Source organism: Lithobates pipiens, unplaced genomic scaffold (assembly GCF_037356315.1).
Source record: "Lithobates pipiens isolate NorthernLeopardFrog02 unplaced genomic scaffold, aLitPip1_a1.2 Scaffold_25, whole genome shotgun sequence".
Lineage (NCBI taxonomy): Eukaryota > Metazoa > Chordata > Amphibia > Anura > Ranidae > Lithobates > Lithobates pipiens.
In genome coordinates, this window is record NW_027507787.1 from 152,852,139 (window position 1) to 152,877,352 (window position 25,214).

The 25,214-nt window shown below is 38.2% G+C and overlaps 1 protein-coding gene across 7 annotated transcripts in view; it reads right to left on the reverse strand.

Annotated features, from left to right (window-relative positions):
• The window catches only part of VTI1A (vesicle transport through interaction with t-SNAREs 1A), a 668,116-nt gene that overhangs the window by 507,269 nt on the left and 135,633 nt on the right, over positions 1-25,214 (reverse strand). For all 7 annotated transcript variants that reach the window (XM_077455037.1, XM_077455033.1, XM_077455038.1 and 4 more), the window contains exon 4: positions 20,253-20,330. In XM_077455037.1, coding sequence (XP_077311163.1) covers positions 20,253-20,330 — 78 coding nt within the window. The remainder of the gene's footprint in view (positions 1-20,252; positions 20,331-25,214) is intronic.

Consider the following 25,214-nt stretch of genomic DNA (forward strand, 5'->3'; position numbering starts at 1 on the left):
GTCACATTAAACAGAAAGAATGGTTTGGGATTCTCTTTTAAAACCACATCTAAGACACAATCATCAAGAAGAGGGGAATGGCTCGGTGGAAGTGTGTGTTCGAGAGAAAAGAGAGGTTTTAGCCTGTGTGTTCTTTGCAACGTCGACTTCCACCAAGTCACCCTGCCTCGTCAGGAGGAAAGTGCCACCTTTCAAGAGGGGAACTTAAACATTCCTGTGCACGATGGTACAAATGAAGAGCCTCGAATTATTAGCAACAAAATATCACACTGACTGGATTAAAACAAAGCTGCACTGCGGGTAGCAATTCAGCTTTCCATACCAAAGAATTCTAAGAGCGCCTTCAGTCTCTGAGCAGCCTTTCAATCCGTCATCTCAGGACCATCGGTCCCTTGCACCTCCTACTACTATTCTTTTACATGAAGAAAAAAAAAGACAGGCATGTTACAACAGAAATTAATTCTAAAACTGATGGGTGCGGGTTGGCTAATCATTTTTAAAGAGTCTCAATTAAACAAATATAAATCATGTAGGGCCTGCAATACCCCAGGCAAGCTGTATAAAGCCAGAAACAGGACATCTTTAGGGTGAAGGCAATTTAGCAAAATCTTGTCTGTGCTGCCCATAGCAACCAAGCAAAATGCTGCCGTCATTTTCTATTGCTAATAAGAAATCAAAACTCTTCAGTGGTTGCTTTAGGCATATGCGCGTTTAACCCCTTAGAGCCAGCGCCTGCCAGCCCTTAAAGAGCTTTAGAATGCCGGAAGGCGAGACGGGGCGCATGGTCATGTGACCGCCTGTGATCAGATGATTGGAAAGCGCCTGATCGCAAACAGTGAACGGGAGCATTCAGGTAGCCACCAGTAACCGGTCCGGGAGCAAGTACATATTATCTTCTATTTACTATATACGTATATATTATATAAAGATAGAGATAGATATAGATAGATTATATATATATATATATATATATATATATATATATATATATATATATATATATATATATATATATATATATATATATATATATATATATATATATATATATCTATATATATATATATATATCTATAACCATGATATAGATGGAACCCTCCATTTACGTTGTCTATGTTTACCATGTTGTGGCCACATTTAAGCTTGAGGAATTGTATCCGTGTTATGTAATGTGCTTGCTGGTATTTGGTATATTTTACCATGCTGGAGGTGGCATTTTTTTCAATTTTTTTGTCTAGTTGACATCATTTATTTATTTATTTTAAATAAGCTAAATGCTCCTTGTTACTGCATTGCAAAATTGGCAAAAGTCAACCCCTTACCTCTTTGCAATGACCTTTAAATTTAAGATAATCAGCAGATGTTTTCTCATGATTTCCTCCCTTTGCAACAGAACGCTGCAGTTTGGACAATGGAAGATTAAATTTCAACATTTAACTTTTTTTCAACGGCTGTGCCTAGGCAGTGAGCAGCCACATATTTGTTTGCGCTCGACACAAAGAAGTTAAAAACTCAAGATCCTTAATATGCTAGTTACATGAAAATAGTTTATAAAAGAAATGACCCATTTGTTTTGGGGTACTAGAGTAATTATTAAATAAGGCCATGTAACCTGTAATGAGAACCTCCCAAATCAAGCAATCCACAGCAAAGGGAGCCTGGTTTACCCTAATCATGTATTATGAAGTCCAACGAGTCACCTATGTATATCTTGAGACCCAGTGCTAGTCACTGATCAGAGATGTCATAGTTTGGTTCTTCTGTCTTTTCCTTACAGAATAATGTAATTACCGTATGAACTATAAAGTGCATTTATGGATTGTAGAAATACCACTTAAGGGTCCATGCACATTGGCTTAAAAAAACGCCAGTGCTCTTGGCAGGAAATAAAACTGCTAATGTTGAGCGTTTTTTGCACTTGTGTCTAGCGTTTTTTTCTGCCACAAAAAATGCCCTCAAAAATGCAAATCAGAAGGGTTTATTTTCTGCCTCTAAAAGCTTGTTTTAAAATATGCATCTAAACAACCTAATTTGCATGGATACATAGGATAGCATTAGCTTCTTCTACAGGAAAAAAGCTAAACTCTTCTAGGAACCACCCTAAGAAGGTATATTTTTGTTTCACAAATTTGAAGGCTCCAAAAAAAATAAAAATAAAAAATAAAAAAATGATACACACACACACACACATTATATATATATATATATATATATATATATATATATACATACACACACACACACACACACATATATATATATTATATACACACATATATAAATATATATTTTATATAAAGCAAAAGATTAGGTTAGCACATACATAAATGTCCACTTAGAGGTTGTCATGATCTACATAAGTTGACTGACTGACTGACTGACTGACTGACTGACTGACTATCTCCTCCTCTCACTGCATTTAACTGCTTTGTGTTGAAACTGAATTCCTGCCTCCAAATTTCTACATAGAATCTTCCATTGCCCAAACTGCAGCAGTCTGGAAGAAAGGAAGAAAATCATCAGAAAACATCTGCTGATTACCTTAAATTTGAAGATCATTGCACAGAGGTAAAGAGTTGACTTTTGCCATTTTTGCAATGCAGTAACAAGGAGCATTTAGCTTTGAAAAACAAAAATGATGCCCACTAGAATAAAATTTTAAAAACATAAAACCTCCAGCGTATTAAAGTACAACTATAGGTAAAACTTTTTTTTTTCATATTGGATAGAATAAGAGAGGATTATAACCTTTGTAAAGTTTATTTGTGCCATCTTCACCCCATTGGGGAGATTTACTTTCACTTCCTGTTTAAATTAAAGTGATTGTAAAGTTGCTTTTTTTTTCTATTAAAATAACAAACATGTCATACTTACCTGCTTTGTGCAGTGGTTTTGCACAGAGCAGCCCGGATACGCCTCTTTTTGGGTCCCTGGCTGGAGCTTCTGGCCCCTCCCCCTTGTTAAATGCCCCGACAGCAAGCAGCTTGCTATGGGGGCACCCGAACCGAGCTGCAGCTCTGTGTATTCATTCAGACATGGAGCCACAGTCCAGCCCGTCCCTTCTCTCTCCTGATTGGCTCACCGAGTTCGATTGAGAGCAGAGGGAGCCAATAGCGCCGCTGCTGTGTCTCAGCCAATCAGGAGGGTGAGTAACATATGGCCATGGCACTTGTGGACATCGCTGGATAGAGAGGGGGCTCAGGTAAGTGTTAGGGGGGGCAGAAGGGGGCTGCTGCCCACAGAAGGCTTTTTATCGTCATGCATGCATTTAAAGGAATTTCTTGCGGACCCCCTCGTCACCAGAACTAGTGTCCCCATTGTAATATTTTTCCTCTATTACTTTTATGGAGACAACCCAAAATTTGGGATTTTCTTTTACTTTCACTTTCGTTGATAATGGTAAATAGGACAAATAGACACAATGAATCTTCATAATGGGGACACAGACAGCAATAAAAACCTAATAGGTGTTCTAATTTCTCTCCACTCTATCCAAAACTAAAAAAACGGTTTTGCCTTTGGTTATATTTTAAATATACCAAACATCAGCATGCATATTTACATTACAGGGATACAGTTCCTCATGCTTAAATGTGGCCACAATATGGTATACATATATTATTATTTATTTTTTCAAACAGAAGATGATGTACCAGAGTAAAAGTGCTCCAAAAGTATTGAAAACAAAGACAGAAATGCGCATGGTACTGAAACTACAAGGTGTCGGAGAATGGCTTGGCAGCAAGTCATTGCACAAAGACTAGCTCTGGAGCATGGCCAACACTGTCCAGATTAAAAGTCACAAATGCCTTGCATTAGGATATTTTATCACTCACTCCTTCTGTTTTTATAAGCTGCAGATTTATAAATATCTGCCTGGCAAATAAAATGGCTGTTCCAAAAATTGGTGTGAATTGTAAATGTACCCCATAATCATAAGTATTACCTACGGTTCAACACTCTGACCATGCATGACAATGCACCCTAGGACTTGTAGTTTCTATACAACAAAAGGTTGGTGGTCAACCAACAATGCTCAATAGCATGGTGCCAATGGAGAATCCATGAGTCAGTGGTCTTCATCAATTTGCCAAGTTTGTGTTAACAAGATAGTGACAAAGGATACAAAAACAATGTACAAAATCAGAAGCCCGTGTTAACCCAGTGAGATTTCTAACCTTGCACGGCACTGCTAGGTGGTGAACAAAGTCTTGAATTTCTATAATTACCAAAGTGAATAAACAAGGGAGAACGGCATATTTACTATCATTTTTTTTTTTTCTGTTTTGATTTTCTCTCCTTAAAGGAAGCCCTCTGCTGTTAACGACAGCCGGTGGTAACAAGATCGAGGCCTTCATTAAACAAATGACTACTGCTCTCCTGCACTGTTATGAGAGTTCAGGTCAAGGGATGGCAGCCTTCACGGCTGGTGCTTTAGAAATGGTAGGAGAAAAAAGCTGCAGCCCCCTGTAACGAATGATGGGACTGTGAAAATTTGTCCTTGGGATTCTATTTCAAGAAACTTCAGTAACAACCATCTTAAATATTCATTTCTAGACATACACAGCCTCCCCCAAAAAAATTATATTTTATATATATATTTTAGTTTTCTTTTTTTATTATTTTTATATACAGTATATACACACACGCAAACTCTATAATTCACACATTTTATAAAACATGTTTTTACGATTAATGGGCAGGCAATTTGTGTTCCTAATATATCTCCTACATAACAATGATTTTCATGCAAAAACTGTTAAAGTACATAGACAATTCTCTTTACCATGAATGTAATCATTTAATAATATAATGAAATAAAAAAATGTAATCAAAATGTCCCAATAAAACCCCTATTTTGTGCATTATAAAATATACCCAATTAGGCAAAAATTAATAAAAGGTGACTATATATTAGACTATACAGAAATGAAAATATTTAATATTCATTTATATAGTCAACAAAAGGTATAGCTCTCCCAGTATATACTTGTGTGGTTTATATATAGTAGCATATATTTAATGTAAATTTGTTACAAAAAAAGTAATAAATACTGAACACAGACTACGTGTTGTTGAACTACAATTCTTAAAATAAGTAAATCTATAAACATATTAATATAATGAAATGTTAACAATTGAACTAAGACAACCGTCTTGCACACACGCACACACACAACATTGTAATCTCTTATACTCATTTCTAAAAACACATTTAATGTGACAATACGGTGTTCAGAAACACTGGAACGTCCATAATTATCAATAATATGTTTGGCGTTGAGATTTTTTTTTCAGCATTCTTTTCATTGTTTAAATGAAAAATTTTCGATCTTTATTTTGCAACCGGGGCTCCTTGAAAAGAGTTATTCTTCCACATTCAAGGATCTTTTCCAATCCACACATTTTTTTCCAATCCAACTAAAAAAAGGAATCTTTATCTTATTTGTGCTGGATGGCTGAATTTAAGCTGTTTTTTTTTCTTTGGGATTTGTTACTAAGCTAAGTAGCAGGATGTGTCTCCTTTATCATTTTAATTAGAGACATTCAATAAAATTAAAAATGGGGGGGAAAAAAAGCATAAAAACACAGGAAAATATCAATATCGACATGGAGTGATCAAATGATCAGTACAACTGTTTATTTGTTTTTGCAAAATGTTCTATTAAATAATTGTAGCAATGCAACCATCATTTTTGGAAATTCACAGACTATGGCGATGTGCATTTTCTGCCTTAAAGAAAAAAAAAAAAACTGTAACAAAAAGGGTTTTTTTTTTTCATTGTGGAATTTGAAGCAAGGGGTAATCTGTTTCTTTGTAGACTTGGGGAGAAAGAAAAAACAAATCTGGTTTATGCTGGTTTGAACCAGTAGAATCTCTTGTGGTTAAGCCGTCTGCTGTGACTAAAATCAAAACACGGCGCAGCGTGCGCACTGGGGTTGGAGGCGCGGCCACGTGACTCCCCCAAACCACCGAAATACATATAGAAAAAAAAAAAAAGATAATGTAACGGCCATTCCTGCCTGCATGCTGATAACGAATGAATGCTGGACTCTATTAAACGCCCATTCCCTATTATCACGGGTCGAACAGACAATTTTCTGAACTTATGATGGTTGTCTATTTACTTCTCTATAAACCCTCGCCGAGTGTAGAAGAGATTTAAGCTTGCTAATGATCTGCTCTGCCGGGGCTATATGAGATGATACCGGCCTTCGTCAGATCTCGGGGAATTAAATTGACCAACTTCACCCCCCAGCTCTGTAGCTGAAGACTTGTGTACTTTGTGCTCAGCGAGCCAAATCTCACACCAAAAGAACTGAGCGGCCAAAAATTAAGTGTCTTCCGCTTGGCCAATGTTTCCTGCTCACAACCTTTATTTTCCTAAACATTTCCTATTGCGAATCCACTTAAAGTTTAAATAAACGAGAACGGCTTTCCAAAAATAGAGTATTGTTTAGGCGGCCTCCTAAATCCAAAAAAGAAGAGGAGGACACAAGTTTAACGCAGCACATCTCTAGCTATAAAGCCACTGCTATTTATTTTATGTATGATCTCTAGTGTGTTAGGGAAGATGGCAGAAAAATGCTTCATTTTTTTATATTGTGGATTGAGAGTATTTGTGATCACTTATTTAATCAGTATCAACATTTTTGTAGGAATTAGTTAGAGAGAAGCTACCAGTATGGATATTTTCTTAAGACTTAGATGCCCTCAAAATTTCAAAAGGAGGTATTAATCATAATAATAATAATAATCATCAATCTTACATGGTGATAGATAGATAGATAGATAGATAGATAGATAGATAGATAGATAGATAGATATGTTTTCTTCAAGAAATTGAAAAATTAAGATAATGGAGAATGCTTTTCAAGACATGATGAATGTTATAAGGTTTTCCCCAGACTAAAAAAAAAAAAAAAGTAAAAAGTTGCACCTTTTGTATCTGAGAGCTATTACCAAAGAATGTCTATTTTCTAAGCGTCCACTTAACATTTCTAAATTTTTATCTAAATCGAAATACAGGCAACTGCAAATCAACAGCAAAAAGGCATTCAAGTTAAAAATAAAAAGTTCTGTAAATACTACTTAAAGCGGAGTTCCACTCACTATTTCAACTTTGCCCCCCCTGCATTCGTGATCACATGTACATTACTCATCAGACCTTTCTTTTTATGGCCGTTTACCTTATATGGCAAACATAAAATTTGTCCTCGGCTTTACCTTGCGAGGTACATCTTTTCCGCCTGCCCACTGACTCCTGGGATATAAGTGTCATCAATCCCACGAGTCAATGGGTATAACCAGTAGCACCGTATCCCGGGAGGAAAGTGTAGGCTTCAGATGCCCACATTGAAGATGGAAGTACGATGTAGAGGAGGGCAGAGTTCAGAAAAAAAAATTAAAAAAAAAACATAATAGTGTCATTTATTCCAGAATGTATTGTATTACTTGTGAAAATTGTGGGGTTTTTTTTGAGAAGAATAAAAAAAGCTGGAACTCCGCCTTAAGTTCTTCGTTAAAATGAACATAAAATGATGTACTGAATGCACATCATAAGAGGGCATCTTATAGACAATATATGGGCAGGAATATCTACTATGGGGCCAGTTTATAGACCTTGAAGTACAATAAAGCTATGGTTTCAATAGGTCAGTTTGTGCAGGGAAATCATTTGATTCATTATCTATCTTTGGATAGCAATTTGTGTTTTTTGTCATTTTAATCAGAATGGTAGGACTTTGGAAATTTGTAATGCTTTGTATAAAAAAAAAATTCAATTCATTCTCTTCTTAGTAAATAATGTAGCTTGCTGATCCTACACTCCAAAGCTGATCGCATATAAATACTTGTTTTCAGAGCTTCCATACAATCCCCTTTAGATTTTTTATTTTTTTTGTTAGGGCCTAAGCATTTCATTCATTTGTTGGCTCATCAGGTAAAACTTCACACGTAACAGAAGTTTGTAAATCTAAAGGATATTATAACAGGATATAACATGTGTGGTCAAGTTAAAGGGTGGCAAAAAAAACAAAATCACACAGATTTTCCAAAACTTTTTTTTTCTTTTATTTTTTAAATTTTGCAATGGTAGCTGATCGTTCATTTCTCAATGGGAAAAAAAGGTTCAAGGCTTTAACCACAGACACGCCCTTAACATTCTTTGGTTGAATTAGGAAGACTGGGCAAAGTTCATAACCCATAATTTGAGCAAAGGCGAGCAAATGCACCACCAAGGTCTCACCAGTTATTTTGGGCTATATAATCTCTGATCAGTTCTTTATTATTTATTACAGTTATTTATATAGTGCTGCATCATTCTCCGCTCTCAAAAAGCATTAAGGCTCTGTTGACATATATGTAAATTGTAAGTATTTTGAACCGCATCAGATTCACAAAACATGTGACCCAGACAGGTTTCAATGGAGGCGGTTGCGGTGCGCATCTTAAAAGTGTCCTGAGCATTTTTCAGTCCAGATCAGGTACGATATCAGTGTCAAATTCGCACCCGAACTGGTAAATGGGAATCACACAGGACTCAGCACCAAATCCGGAGCCGCATATATTTGAACAAAGCCTGAGCCCACGTTCACACTGAACGCGGGCTTGAAATCGTGGGAGATCAGCCGAACTCGTACGATTTCAAACCCGCATTTCAGTGAGACTTCGGGGGCGATTTGAAAGACATCTGTGCGGGTTCCTGCACAGATGTCTATTGAAATTGCCCCTGAAGTCACCAAAAGTAGTGCAGAAACTACTTTTAGAAATCAGTGTGACATCACAAAGTCGGCATCACGCCTATTGGGACAGTGCCATTACAGGCAATAAGTTGCGATTTGACATGTCAGAATGGAATAACTGGCGTTTTCTTCAGAGCTGTGTGTCACGACAAACCCCAATGCATGCGTGTGAGTGACGTTATCATGGCTCGGCCAATCAGATGTGCGTTTCCTCAAACCCAGAAGGAAGACCTGGTGAAGATGGAAGCCTCTGCAGTAACGACAGCATGCTGCTGAAGGCATTCGTTTTAAGGTAAGCCTTTCATAATGGGCTAGTATGTGGTGCATACTAGCACATTGTTATATTTGCTTTGCAGGTGCAAAGTTTTGGGGGGGTTTTTTTCCCCAGAGTTTACTACCGCTTAATGTGAGGTCTCTACGTCACATGCATACATACACATGCTAAGGCTAATTTAGACAGTAGACAATTAACCTACCAGCAGGATTTTGGAGTATGGGAGTAAAACCGGGCCACCTGGAGAAAACCCACGCAAGCATAGGAAGAACATGCAAACTCCAGGCACCTAGCATCATGTCACATCCGAAATATGGGTGTAAAACATAATATTGTGCAAAAGATAGAGTTAGCCATTACAGCAAAAGCAATCCTAATTTTTCTTCTATAAACTACTAACCACTCTACCCCAATGTAATAGAAATGAACAAGAAAATGTGTTGCTTGCAGGATCATCGGGTAAAACTAAAGGGGGAAATAATGCAGCTCCCTCACCTATGGACTGGTAAATGACATTTCTTTAGATACACTTTCAGCTGAAGCAAAAATTACTTTAATATGACAATGAGCACAGATTCTGCAAATTAAAGTATTTATACTGTATATTTTGAACAAGCAGTAAAAACACTTTAAACCAAGCCCTCAATTACCCTTTTAGCTGTAGACATTGCAGAGAAATTCATTTTCAAAGTTCAAAACAAGGGGACTGAAATTGCAGCTTCTTTCCCCTTATTTTATGAGACAGTAGATACTTGGTAGCCTTCCCGTCTGCACAGAAACAGCAGGTGCTCTGAGATGTTGAAATTAACTGAAATGTAACTGGAAAGCACTGGGCAGACTTTCCCAGCACAGATCAATGCAAAGACAAGTTGAACTGCCTAGCTTCCTAATGTGCCAGTTGACACCATTGTGTTGTTGTAGCAAAAAAAAAAAAAAAAAATGCATGCAGTACTTTTTTCATTGCAACACAACGGGACAAAGTACAGCACATTGAAATGCTGCGATGTATAGAAAGTTAATTTTAACAATTCAATAAAGTTTAGACCAAAAAAATAAAAAATAATAATAATGTACGGCACTGATCACAGAGTATTACACTGACATTAACAAAATACACTTCAGCAGTCGCGTGGCATGGTTCTGGTGCGAACTAGCTTTCAGGATTAATTAGTCCACAGTGTCTGCAGCTACAGAGGGTTTATAAGATACACTATATTGTCAAAAGTATTGGGACATCTGCCTTTACATGAACGTTAATGGCATCCCAGTCTTAGTCCGTAAGGTTCCATGTTGAGTTGCGTAACTCCCTAACCCTGGTAGGGAGTATCGTAGCCTTTTTTCTTGTATGCATGCTTGGTTAATTGGTGGACACCTAACAGGTTATTGGGCACTTATATTGTGGCAATTTATCCCCCAAACTCCCTCGCCCTTGTCTTTATGGACCTTGCTTTGTGCACTGGTCCAAGTCATTTGGTGGAGGGGGGATTATGGTATGGGGTTGTTTTTCAGGGGTTGGGCTTGGCCCCTTAGTTCCGGTGAAGGGAACCCTTAAGGAGTCAGCATACCAAGACATTTTGGACAATTTCATGCTCCCATCTTTCTGGGAACAGTTTCATGACTGCGCACCAATGCACAGAGCAAGGTCCATAAAGACATGGATGAGCGAGTTTGGGGTGGAGGAACTTGATCGGCCAGCACAGAGTCCTGACCTCTATCTGATAGAACACCTTTGGGATGAATTAGAGCAGACTGTGAGCTAGGCCGTCTCATCCAACATCAGTGCCTGACGTCACGAATGCACTAGTGGAAGAATGATCAAATATCCCCAAAGACACACTCCTAAACCTTGTGGACAGCCTTCCCAGAAGAGTTGAAGCTGTTATAGCTTCAAAGGGTGGGCCAACTCAATATTTAACCCCACGGACTAAGACTGGGATGCCATTAAAGTTCATGAGCGTGTACAGGCAGGTGTCCCAATACTTTTTACAATATAGTGTATGTCGATATGTATAAATACGCTAATGCCTATTTTATCTGTTTTGAATAAAGTAGGTCATGGTTAGAACAGGTAGTGACAGCTGTCATCGGAATAAGTATCCCTCCAAACGGGGTCACCAGAACAATAGGGAGACACCTGCAGAAAATCCATCCCACATTGAAACCTTAAAACACATTCAAAAGGGTGCTAGGTCAATAGTAATACCGTAATATTAGACAAAAGCCTGGTACTCCAAAAAAAGAAAAAAACTGAAAAGTTTAATGAGATACCAAATACAAAATAAAATAAGCCAGCACATGGTAGATTAGAAAGCAGACCATTGCATGTCAGAATTGTCATTGTTACCATGTATTGTTTCACATGCTGAACTATTGTTTAAATGTATGACCTCATACATGTGACCTTGCTTCATTTGCTTTATGACATCAAACTTTTGTTTTTTTTATTTTTTGGAGTGATGATTTTTGCTCATAAAAAAAATGTCAAGGGTTTTATTGTTTTACATTTCTAGTTGTAAAAAGGAAAAAAAAAAAATTGGATATACTTTATTTTTGTTATTTATTACAGTTATTTTATGCAGCGATTTACATGTATACTTAACTATTTTCTATAGCTGAAAATGTGGTTTTAAAGTGGTTGTAAACCCTTACAACACACTTTGACCTGCAGGTAAGCCTAGATTAAGGCTTACCTGTAGGTCTAAGAAATATCTCCCAAACCTACACGTTTAGGAGATATTTGCCGTAGACAGCGGCGCGCAGGCTCACTGAGTGCGCCACAGTTAACTGCGATTTTCTGCGAGTGGCAGCTCCAGTGCTCATGCGCGGGAGTGACGTCATTGCGGCTCCGACGAATGACAGCGCCGGAGCAGCGAGACCCACCAAGAAGATGGAGGCTCCAGACTACAGGGGACAGCGGTGACTTCGCTGGCTCCTGTGTCGGGTAAGTGACACATAATGGGCTACTATGCGATGCATAGTAGTCCATTATGCTTTACCTTTGCAGGGAATCAAAGAGGAAGCAAACCCATCAGGGTTTACTTCCTCTTTAAATCTTTAACACAATTTGATCAGATTATTTGCATTAATATAAATAGGGGAACTACTACTGCCAACTTGACTAGACTCCAGATTGGTCATCCCTACCCCAATTCTTCACCGTTTAGTAAGCCCCTGCCATAAGCATGCAGAGCAGGAGTTCAGACTTTTCAGAGTTTATTGGCTGTATGTAGTTACATTTTAGGCTAAACGCCACTATAGTCAACTTTTTAATTAATATCATGAATTTAAATGAATATGGATTTATTGTCAGCCATTATTGGCACCTTTTGAAGCGGTGTTAAAATCCTGCTCGCTGCATATTTGGCAAACTGCACCAAAAACGCACCTCCCATTGAAATGCATTTAAAACGCAGCAAGAACGCTTATCTTAATGCATTCTATGCATTAAGATAACAAGCCTTCTGTGTGTAGCAGCCCCCCTCAGCCCCCCTACTACTTACCTGAGCCCCATCTAGATCCAGTGGCTGGGACTCCCCTCCTCATTGGCTGAGACAGTAGTGCAGCGTCATTGGCTCCCATTGCTGACAATCAAAGTCAGCCAATGAGGAGAGAAAGGGGGCAGGGCTGGGCCGCTGTTCCGTGTCGGAATGGACTCAGGGAGCTGCATTTGGCTCAAGTGCCCCCATAACAAGCTACTTGCTGTGGGGGCACTCAACTGGAGGGAGGGGCCAGGAGCACCAAAGAGGGACCCGAGAAAAGGAGGTAATTATAACATGTTTGTTATGTTTAACTAAAAAAAAACAAGACTTTAGTATCACTTTAACCACTTGCCGCCCGCCCTATAGGCAATTGACGGCTGCAAAGTGGTTTCATAATCCTGACCGGACGTCATATGACGTGATCAGGATTATGAGCCGCTGCGCGCCCCTGGGGGCGCGCATCTCGGCGATCGTTGTTGCAGGGTGTCAGTCTGACACCCGGCAACTACAATCTCGGTAAAGAGTCTCCGACGGCGCCGATCGGCTGCTCCTCTGACAGGGGGGGGGGGTCTGTGCTGATCGATTATCAGCACAGCCCCCCCCCCCCCCCCCCCGAGGATGCCCACACTGGACCACCAGGGACGCCACCAGACCACCAGGGAAAAGGTAATCCTCCCTAGACCACCAGGGATGCCAGTCAGTACAATGGATGCCAATCAGTGCCCATAATGGATGCCAATCAGTGCCCACAATGGGCATCACTGATTGGCATGCATTATTGTTTGGCACTGATTAGCATCCATTACTATAGTATAACACCCGTTCCGCCTACCAGTGCCCACCTGTGCCGCCTACCAATGCCCACCCGTGCCGTCCACCAGTGCCGCCCCATCAGTGCCACTTCATCAGTGCCACTTCATTGGTGCCCATCAGTGCCGCCTTATCAGTGCCCATCAGTGTAGCCCCATCAGTGAAGGAGAAAACGTACTTATTTACAAAGTTTTGAAACTGAAACAAAAAAAACTTTTTTTTTCAAAATTTTCGGTATTTTTTTATTTGTAGCGCAAAAAATAAAAACCGTAGAGGTGATCAAATACCACCAAAAGAAAGCTCTATTTGTGGGAAAAAAATTATAAAAATTTCATTTGGGTACAGTGTAGCATGACCGCGCAATTGTCATTCAAAGTGCGACAGCGCTGAAAGCTCAAAATTGGTCTGGGCAGGAAGGTGTTTAAGTGCCCTGTATTGAAGTGGTTAACTTAAAAAAAAAAAGTCATAATTAGTAAAGGGTTCCCGTACTAACAAAAATAAGTTATCTGCAGGAGAAACCCCCTTTAAGGCAGTATTAAACCCAAAAGTAAACATCTATTATACTGCAGCTTACCAGTTCTTAGATGTGATGGCTGCATTCGGTTTTCTTTTTTTGTCTTTTTTCTTCATTTATTTTCTCCCTGCAACCCTGCTAGTAACAAGCTGTCCTAGCAATTAGAGGGTTGAGACAAACCATATACCCCAGACAGGGGTGTTTACAAAGATCAGCTTTTATTCATTTATGTAAAACCTTTATCCCAAAAGAAAAAACTGTTGCTGAAAATGCTTATAAAGTGTGAGCTAGAGTTTGGGGCTTCAATCTGTTAGTGTATTTAAATCTTCTATGTAGGAAAAAAGGAATAACCCATACCTCTCCCGAGTAATCCTTTTTCTGAGTGAAATGCGTTGGTCCACACACCTCGCATCCTCCAGTCAAGCTTAGAAAGGTTATAGTGGATATTTGTCTAGTACTTGGTATTTCTGAATGGAGCGTACACTCCTGTTGTTCTTTTTAATCATTTTGTATAAATAAAAAATGATGTGATTTTATATGGTTTTGCTATATTTATTTTTGTTAACTTTTGGGCACTTAACCACTTAAGCCCCAGACCATTTTGCAGCTAAAGGACCAGGCCCCTTTTTGCGATTGGGCACTGCATATAAAAAAAATTTCCCTAAGTTTAGGCCAATACGTATTCTTCTACATATTTTTGGTAAAAAAAAAACGCAATAAGCTTTTATTGATTGGTTTGCGCAAAAGTTATAGTGTCTACAAAATAGGGGATAGTTTTGTGGCATTTTTAATAATTTTTTTTTACTAGTAATGGTGGCGATCAGCGATTTTTCTTGTGACTGCGACATTATGGCGGACACGTTGGACAATTTTGACACATTTTTGGGACCATTGGCATTAATACAGCGATCAGTGCGATTAAAAATGCATTGATTACTGTAAAAATGTCACTGGCAGTGAAGGAGTTAACACCATGGGGCAGTGTAGGGGTTAAGCGTGACCTAATGTGCGGTTTTTTTTTTAACTGTAGGGGGTGTGGCTTGGCATGTGATGTCACTGATGTCACTATGACAGGGAACAGACTATCAGTGACAGGCTCACTAGGAAGCACAGGGAGAGGTTTGTTTACACATACCTCTCCCCGTTCTTCAGCTCTGTGACCCGATCGTGGGACACCGGCGGCAATCGGGTCCGCGGGTCCCGTGGCCACGGTCACGGAGCTCAGGACCGGGTCGCGAGCGCGCTACCAGCGGTGTGCGCGTGACCCACGGCTGGGCTCTAAAAGGGCAACGTACCTGTACGTGCTTGTGCCCAGCCGTGTCATTCTGCTGAGGTATATCGGCGTGAGGCGGTCCTTAAGTGGTTAAAAATCATGATTTCCCATAGCTGCCCCCCACCCCTCTCAGGAGAGGCATGGGTTTTCCCTTTTTTCCTACACTGAGTTTACGTAGAGGATTGTGGCAGGTTTTTTTTTTCCTAGCTCTGTGTACCTTGTTGCTAGGGTGTCTTGTTTTTTTTTCTTCCTCCTTCTGGGCCTTGGCGATATATGCAATTTCCTGCGGCGCCTCTGCTCCTGGGAGATGTGTGTCATCATTCCTAGGATTCATTGGGCATCACCGCCTATTTTTATTGTGCTACGCCCAGTGTGTAATGCACAAGATCAGTTAATGCATGCTGGGCAGCCAGCCGCACCTTATCCCGGAAAATGGTGCTAGTGGGCTTCACATGCCCACAGTTAAGATGGAAGTGCTCAAGAAGGAAAAAACAATGGTTGGGATTTTGTAACAACGTGCCTTTAATAAGTAATAACAGCAGCACGGGTGCCAAAAATAAATAAAAAAATATTATCTATATATATATATATATATATATATATATATATATAAAAAAAATGTGTGGGTGGAACTCTGCTTTAAATCTTCTAGTGCATCTAACACTTCCCTCCCCCAGACAGCCAACACTGCAACCCAAAGGTATCCCTATTGCTCCAGATTGGGGGAGCTCTAATGCAGGAGGTGTGTTACTGGACAAATCACCAGGTGAAAACAAGGAGGGAAAAAAGCCTAAAAAACAAAACTAATACAGCCACATCAAATGGATAGGTAAGCTGCAATATATTACATTTGGTTTCGAGTTTCATACCGCTTTAGTACAAAAATAAAAAATTTCAGGTGGGTGGCATGTGCACATGAGAACTGTAACACAACTGATGGCCTCTTTGTGCTGCTCCTCCCTTTCCCAGTCTGAGCTCTGCCGTACAGGGACTGCAAGAGGCTAATACCAAGTCAGGTTCAGGTACTTACACTGCTTGCATTTTGAAAATACAGATCATAGTATAAATGATTATAGAGATTACTGCCTGGAGTTCAGTGTTAAAAGAAAGTCCTGCTTAGGAAAGGTTTCAATGGAGAAGCAATCAGACGTTATTTGAAAGTGGAACCCCCTTTAAGACTAAAAATGTTTTTTTTGAAAAAGCACGTGCAACCAAGCAAATTAAACAAGGCCGCCGACCTCCCGAATCATCCACTGACCACCGCTGTCAAGCTTTCATTGCGTAATCCTTTGTAAACAATAAGAGCATTTATGGCTTGTAACGAGGGAGCCTACTATTCCTGACACTATGACCTGATCGCTTCTTTTTAAATAATGCAGACTGCTGACATCCCTCCTCTGTAAACATAACCAGCAGAAATCTGCTTCCATTTACCCAAGATGTAGTGGGTACTTGACGTGTTATGACATATGTGTAAACCTATGAGATCATACAGTATACTAAACACGCAAAATTCAAGGGGCACCCTATGGGGATCTACATGCTGAATACCCAAGTCAAGATTCTTTAGCATCAGCAAACAGTTTCTAAAGTGATCCTAATTTTAGTTACTAACAACTTTGTTTTTGAAGGAATTTATATTTCGGATAGATACAAAGATCCGGTCTGTATCTCGGATAGATACAAAGATCCGGTCTGTATCTCGGATAGATACAAAGATCCGGTCTGTATCTCGGATAGATACAAAGATCCATTCTGCATCTTGGATAGATACAAAGATCCGGTCTGCATCTCGGATAGATACAAAGATCCGGTCTGTATCTCGGATAGATACAAGGATCCGTTCTGTATCTCGGATAGATACAAGGATCCGTTCTGTATCTCGGATAGATACAAGGATCCAGTCTGTATCTCGGATAGATACAAGGATCCGTTCTGTATCTCGGATAGATACAAGGATCCGTTCTGTATCTCGGATAGATACAAGGATCCGTTCTGTATCTCGGATAGATACAAGGATCCGTTCTGTATCTCGGATAGATACAAGGATCCGTTCTGTATCTCGGATAGATACAAGGATCCAGTCTGTATCTCGGATCGATACAAGGATCAGGTCTGTATCTCAGATAGATACAAGGATCCGGTCTGTATCTGGGATTGATACAAGGATCCGGTCTGTATCTCGGATAGATACAAAGATATGGACTGTATCATGGATAGATACAAGGATCCAGTCTGTACCTTGGATAGATACAAGGACCTGGTCTGCAACTCGGATAGATACAAGAAAACAGTCTTTATCCGAGATGGATACAAGGATACGGTCTGTATCTCAGATAGATACAAGGATCAGGTATGTATCTTGGATAGATACAAGGATCCGGTGTGTTTCTCAGATAGATACAAGGATATGGTCTGTATCTCGGATAGATACAAGGATATGGTCTGCATCTCGGATAGATACAAGGATCCGGTCTGCATCTTGGATAGATACAAGAAAACGGTCTTTATCTGACATAGACACAAGGATATGGTCTGTATCTCGGATAGATACAAGGATCCGGTCTGTATCTCAGATACATACAAGAATACGTTCTGAATTGTCGCACTTTAAGGTTCTCACAGCCCACAGCATTCAAGAAGCCGATACCTGAGGCAGGGTATTCGGAAAATTGCAAGACTAACACTACAGGACTTTGAGCTGACATTAAATAAGCACATTCTGCTATATTTTTTTTCTAAATAAGAATAAATCCATGGCTTGGCAGACAGATCAGTGACACAAAAAAAAAAAAAAGTAATAACAAATTATAATATGGATTGAGGGGACTGCAAATGGTAAAACTGATGGGAAAAGCATTTCTTTTTAGAAATAAATGAATACTCAAAATAAAGTTAAGGCTGAAGTCAGGAGGTTTGCAATAGAACAGACATTAACTGCTGTTGCGTCTATCGCTCTTCTTTATATAAAAAAAAATATATATATATATTTTTTAAATTCAATTCGATAACATGCCAATGGCTGAACAAAATGATTAGCATGAAATAATTTTGAGAAGTTAGCTTTAAACCCTGTAGGCACTTAAGGTTAATTCACACAAAAACAATAGCTCCCAGGATCTACCAGAAAAAAAAAAAAAAAATCTTATTTAGGCAACCAGATAACTAAAATGTTTCAAAAAAAGCTTATGGATAATGCACTGCAATTGCTTTTTTATTTTTAACATTGAATAAAGTCTTTTTCTAAGCACAGAGTTCAAAACATTGCAAAAAAAAAAACATTGTAAAAAAATATACCAGTTAACATAATCCCAAATAAAGTTTTTATTATGTGCAAAATCTGCATAAATAAAAACGTAATTGTATAATTATATTACACTTTTTTTATTTGTATATCATAATTATTATACTTATTAACAATAATATTATAGAATTGTTAATAATAACAGCAACAATAATAATACTATAATTATCTTATTAGTGTTATTAATAACTGTTAATAACCGCAACAATAATAATATATAATTATATTATTATTAATAACAGCGACAACAATAATAATATAATAAAGTATTGCTGTCACTGTTATTAATATTATTAACCAATCTATAATATATTTATATTAATACATTATAATAATATTATAATATATTATTATTAATAACAACAATATTACTATTAATAATAATAAATAAAATCAATTGTTTTCAGGATTGTTTAATCTTGGTTCCTGATTGATACAACCTCGGCATGACACAAGAAATAACGCTGGCAGTGTATAAATCAATAATAGTACATCATTAAAAATATCAATAGGTAAAATAAACGAATCAGCTATTAAAAGCAAATACAGTATAAATGTATGCATACCACCTCATTTATTTTGTCTCTATTGTAATTTTTTTTTAAGTTTTCAGTTCTAATTAAAAGGTCTTACAGATATTTAATGGAAAAAAAAGAAATTAAAAGAATTCTGATTTTTTTTTTTTTTTTTATTCCCAGACAAGAACATAATAACAAATCCAGCAATTATCAATCCTCGGGCATAAGCATTCCGTAATTTACCTAGTTAGAATGTCTCAGATAAGCGTCTTAAAATTGAAAGGTATTTGAAATACCTTTAGGAGTGCTGGGAATTTATTAGGGAAAAAAAATCATTTAATTTGTTATATTTTCTGAAACCTATTAGCTGGTGTAAATTAATAAGAAATGTGCACGTCTGAAAATATTAAAAGAAATAATGTAAAAAATAAATGAATTAAACAAAGAAAAAACAGAAGATTATTGTACAATATAAAATAAAGTTTAAAAAAGAACCAAGTCATTAATGTATATTGTTTAATTAAATTGCAGTGTTTAGAGGCAAGTGGAAATAGAAAGCGTTCCAGGAATCAGATCTGAATATTGTATGACTGCAGATTATAGATTTATATATATATATCACACACACATACATATACACACACACACACACATCCATACACATACCGTGTGTTTATATATATGTAAAAAAAAAAAAAAAACGCTCCATTTAACTGGTTAATAAAGTAAAGTGTTAAACACGGTGATGATGGAGGGGAGGGGCGCAGGCAAATGTAATATTATGTTGGGGTTTCACTATACAACACAGCATGTACATGTAAACATTTTAGACTTTGATTAATGACAGAATGCGGTTCCAGCAGAGCATTGTGTAAAAAAGGAGAAAAAAAAAATCTTAAAATAGTTCTTTCAAAGTGAAGCTAACCCCTGTTGCTCTTAAAGTATCTATTCGTTGGCGGTGCCTGTGTTGATTTAATTATAATATCAAAATGCAGTTATGTGTATTGAGTTTTTTTTTTTTTTTTTGTTGTTTTTTTTTTTAGTATATATACACGGGATGAGGAGAGAGCTTTCTTCTTAAACTGTGCCCTCCAAGTTACCCATAAAGCCAGCAGAACAGATGGGGATATCCCTGTCCTCCCGACTGAAGGGTTAATGGTAAGATCTCCACATAAAGGTTTTGAAGTTGATTAAAATCCGGGCTTTGCATTAAACAACATCATTTCCACATGAGTAGCTGCTAATTCTGTTAAGGAAGCAGCATGGGCTGCCCAGTGTGTGAGACCCTCCTGTACCCTCTAGCCACCCACTAGGGCTGCATGATTAGCATCCTACCTGGCTCTCCGAGGAATTCCCATCATCCCCTAGTAGCTCATTCCGCACTTCGTCACTGTAGGCGATCCGTGACCTTTTCTGCAAAACAAAAAAAACAAAGGGAGGTGAGAAGGGGGGGAGTAAGTGTAAGAAAAATAAACCTTTAGAATTTAAATCTGAAGATGTACCCAACCCTGGAGAGCCCCCTAATGGATGCCGATCTGATACAATCTGCTAGGAAAGGTTTGATTCATTTGTGTCCAAAACCAGCGGGGTGATGTGGTCCTACCGAAGGCCAGACGATTCAAAAAGGTATGCCTGCCAGCAATGCAACTGTTGTTGGCGAGAGTGTTCAAAGAGACAAACACTTGCTTAACAGCCTCCCTAGAATATTAACCTCATGCCACACAAAAGGAAAACTCGACTGCCCAACTGGACCTGCAATGTGCTCTACTACAGCCAAACGACCTTGCCATCAACCGGGAACGTGATTTAATTTGAAGTGTACCTGTTGTGTACAGACAATCGAGCAGAACCAGAGGAAAGTAAAAGTATCAGCATCCAGATAGCCACATTTATTTTACAACTAGGTTCTAAACAGTTGCTATAGACAATCTAGGTTCATTTTTTTGCTGCAATGTTTATAAACCTTCCTCAGTGAGATTGATAAATACATTATAAAGAAGTGCTGCTGATAGTATCAGAAAACAAACTGAGCTGGGCTTGATATACTTAAGAGAAACCATAAATTTCATACAAAGTTCAAAAAAAAATTCTGCTGAAAACTGACCAATGCCAATAAAAGTTCAAAACAAATAACCCTCATGCCTGACCCTACCACAAAAACACTCACCTGATCTAACTACCACACAATTTAATATTTTGTTACCAGTTACCACCGCATCGAAACAATCACCAAGGCATGGAAAACACCCAATCTTTGTCTTCTTAAAATGAAAGATAGACTACCACAATGTATGAAAATCAAGCCCATATTACTTGATTGCATTCCTAAACACTTAAAAATATGGCAGCCATGGGTAGACAATTGCCTGCCACAAGACTTTGATCAATCACTAGTTGGAACCTTGATTGTACACCTATGGAGCTACCCACTGATATTCTAAAATTGCCCGCTGCTTGGCCACCGCACCTACCGGACCTCCCGGTTTCCCTTTTCTTTCACCTTCTTCCTTTTTTGACTACTTATTCAAACTGTGTACGTTAGATATTCATATTCCTGATATTATGGCGCTCTTAAGCGTGATTGCCCCCACGATTCAGGGTTATCCATTTGCAAATTGTTCCGTTTATGACTCAACATTTTGCTCCAACTTGTATTTTTCTTTTTGCTATTGTTGATCTTACACCCATTGTGCACTGTTTAAAATACATTATAAAGAAGTTCTGCTGACAGCATCAGCAAACTGTAGTTACACAGAGCTGTGCTTGACATACTTGACATACTTAAGAGAACCCATCAACATCATACATCTTTAAAGTCCACATTTTTTCTGCTCTTGCAACAGGAAAATGCTGAAAACTGACCAACGCCAGTAAAAGTCCAAAATAAATAACAGTGACACCTGACCCTACCACAGTCCTATTAAATAAACACAGAAAGAAAGTTTGATTTGGTTATTCAAATTTGGGATGGAGGCCAATTGCTTATGGTGCCTTGGAACACATAATTTTTTATTCTTTTTATTAAATAAATACCGACTTGATCTAACTACGACAGAATTGAAACTTTTGTTATATGTTAGTACTGCACCAAAGCACCCAACCTTTCTCTTCTCAAAACGAAACATAGAATACTGCAATTTATTATTAACCACTTCAGCCCTGGAAGATTTGGCTGCTGAATTTTTGTGATTTGGCACTGCGTTGTTTTAACTGACAATTGCGTGGTCGTGCAAGGCTGCACCCAAACAAAATTGATGTCCTTTTTTCCCCCACAAATGGAGCTTTCTTTTGGTGGTATTTGATCATCTCTGCGGTTTTTATTTTTTGTGCTTTAAACCAAAAAACAGAACGACAATTTTGAAAAAAAAAAACAACACAATATTTTGTACTTTTTGCTATCACAAAAATATCACAATTTTTTTTTAAAGCACATTTTTTCTCAGCTTAGGCCAATATATATTCTTCTACATATTTTTGGTAAAAAAAAAAAAAAAAAAATTGCAATAAGCGTATATTGATTGGTTTGCACAAAAGTTATAGGGTGTAAAAAATACATGATAGATTTACAGCATTTTTATTATTATTATTTTTTACTAGTAATGGCGGTGATCTGCGCTGATGCACTGATTACTGTAAAATTGTCACTAGCAGGGAAGGGGTTAACACTAGGGGGCGATTAAGGGGTTAACTGTGTTCCCTGTGTGTGTTTCTAACTGTAGGGGGAGGGGACTGACCTAGAGGAAATGACAAATCATGGTTCCTAGCTATTAGGAACTCACCATCTGTCACTCCTCACAGAACAGAACAGGGATTTGTGTGTTTACACACACACACACACACACACACACACACACACACACACACACACACACACACACACACACACACGTCCCTGTTCTGCCTCTTGCGATCGCTCGTGGCCAGTGGTCATCATGACCATCGGCCACGAGCATCAGCACCCCCGCTATTGAATTGTATTATTGCTGTATTGTCTCCTGTTATATTGTAAAGTGTTGCTCAAACTGTTGGAGCTATATAACTCCTGTATAATAATTTATTATTCATAGCAAAATTGATGCGATATTACTCAAATGCATCCCTAAACACTTCAATCAATCACTACTGGAACCTTGATTGTACACCCATGGAGCTACACATTGATATTCTAAAATTGGCTGTTTGACCACCGCACAAACCGGACCCCCTGGTTTCCCTCTTCTTCCCCTACTCTTCTTCTGCTTTCTTCCTTTCTTGACTACTTGACCTGTGCAAGTTAGATAGGCATCTTCATATTCCTGATATTATGGAACTCTTAAGCGTGATTGTCCATTTGCAATTGTTCTGTTTATGACTTGACATTTTTCTCCAACTTGTGCTATTCTTTGTGCGATTGTTGCTCTTACACCCATTGTGCACTGTATAAAATACTTTATAAAAATAGTGCTGCTGATAGTATCAGAAAACAAACTGTAGTTACACTGAGCTGTTCTTGGTATACGTGAAAGAAACCATCAATTTCATACTAAGTTACATTTCTTTTCGGCTCTTGCAACAGGAAAATGCTGAAAACTGACCAATGCCAGTAAAAGTCCAAAATTAATAACCCTCACGCCTGGCGCTACCACAGCCATATTAAATAAACGTCCGCCTGATCTCACTACGACACAATTTAAACTTTTGTTATACGTTACTACTGCATCTAAACAACCTCCAAGGCATGGAAAACACCCAATCTTTGTATTCTCAAAATAAAACATAGAATACTGCAATTTATGATCCATAGCAAAATTGAGGCCACGTTACTCGATTGTATCTGTAAAACATATATGGCAGCCATGGGTAGATAATTGCCTGCCACAAGACTTTGCTCAATCACTACTGGAACCTTGATTGTACACCCATGGAACTACCCACTGATATTCGAAAATTGGCCGTTGCACCTACTAGACCCCCTGGTTTCCCTCTTCTTGCCCTACTTTTCTTTCTTTTCTTGACTACTTATTTGAACTGTGCAAGTTAGATTAAAAACTTCGTAATCCTGATATTATGGGGCTCTTTAGCGGGATTATCCCCATGAGTCAGGGTTGTCCATTTGCAATAGTTCTGTTTATGACTTGACATTTTGCTCCAAGTTGTATTATTCTTTGTGCTATTAATGAACTTACACCTATCGCGCACACTGTTTATTGTGTTTTGATTGCATAGCAGCATATACAAAACTAAATTGTACAACGATGTATCCGGTTCTATACTAAGAAATTGAACAAGAAAAGTCCAAAATAAATTTAATCAGTTTCATATTTACAACTCCCTTTAAATGGGAACGTGACGTCTTACATAGAAAAAGTGCTAAAGCATCAATGATACCAGCAAAAGCATTTATGCACATCTTTCAGAAGTCATCATTATCAATAATGTTTTTGGAAACCTAATAAAAGGAACCCTGCATCAGCCTCAAACACTGGAGATGGTGATTTTCAGAAACAAAATGTTTACGTGGTCAAGCAGGTGAAATGGCCTTAGGCCCCATACACACAGTCAGAAATTCCGACTGAAAAAGTTAGATCAGATCATGTTGTCGGAAAATGAGATCGTGTTTGGGCTCTATCGTACTTTTTCTGTCAGAATTTCCGACAGAAAATGTTTGAGAGCTGGATTTAAAATTTTCCGCCACCACATCCGATCTGACTTTTTATGACCGCGTGTAGAGAATTTCGATGCACAAAGTTCCACACATGCTCAGAAAAAATTTGGAGACTAAAGTTATTGGCTACTGGCCTCTACGTAGTCCCGTCATATGTTTTGTATGTCACCTTGTTCTGAATGATTGGATTTTCCGACAACTTTGTGAGACCGTGTGTATGCAAGACAAGTTTTGGCCAAAATCCGTCGGAAAAAATCTGACCGTGTGTATGGGGCATTATTTACTAAAACTGGAGAGTGAAAATCTGGTGCAGCTCTACATAAAAACAAACTTCCAGGTTGTTGTTTTTTTTTTTTTTATCAAAGCTTAAATGAATAAGTTGGAAGCTGATTGGCTACCATGCACAACTGCACCAGATTTTTCACTCTCCAGTTTTAGTTAATCAACCCCATAGATTAGAAAAACACAAGATGAGTTTTAATCATATCAAATTCGATGCGGCGGATCGTCAAAGCTGAAAAATCAATGCAACACCTAAATAAAAATGATTTAATACTATGTTATAGTTAACTAAACTCATAAATGCATTCCTCAAACTAACACTAAAACACAAATCCGAACCTAAGCTCAACTCCAAACATAGGTCCAATTTC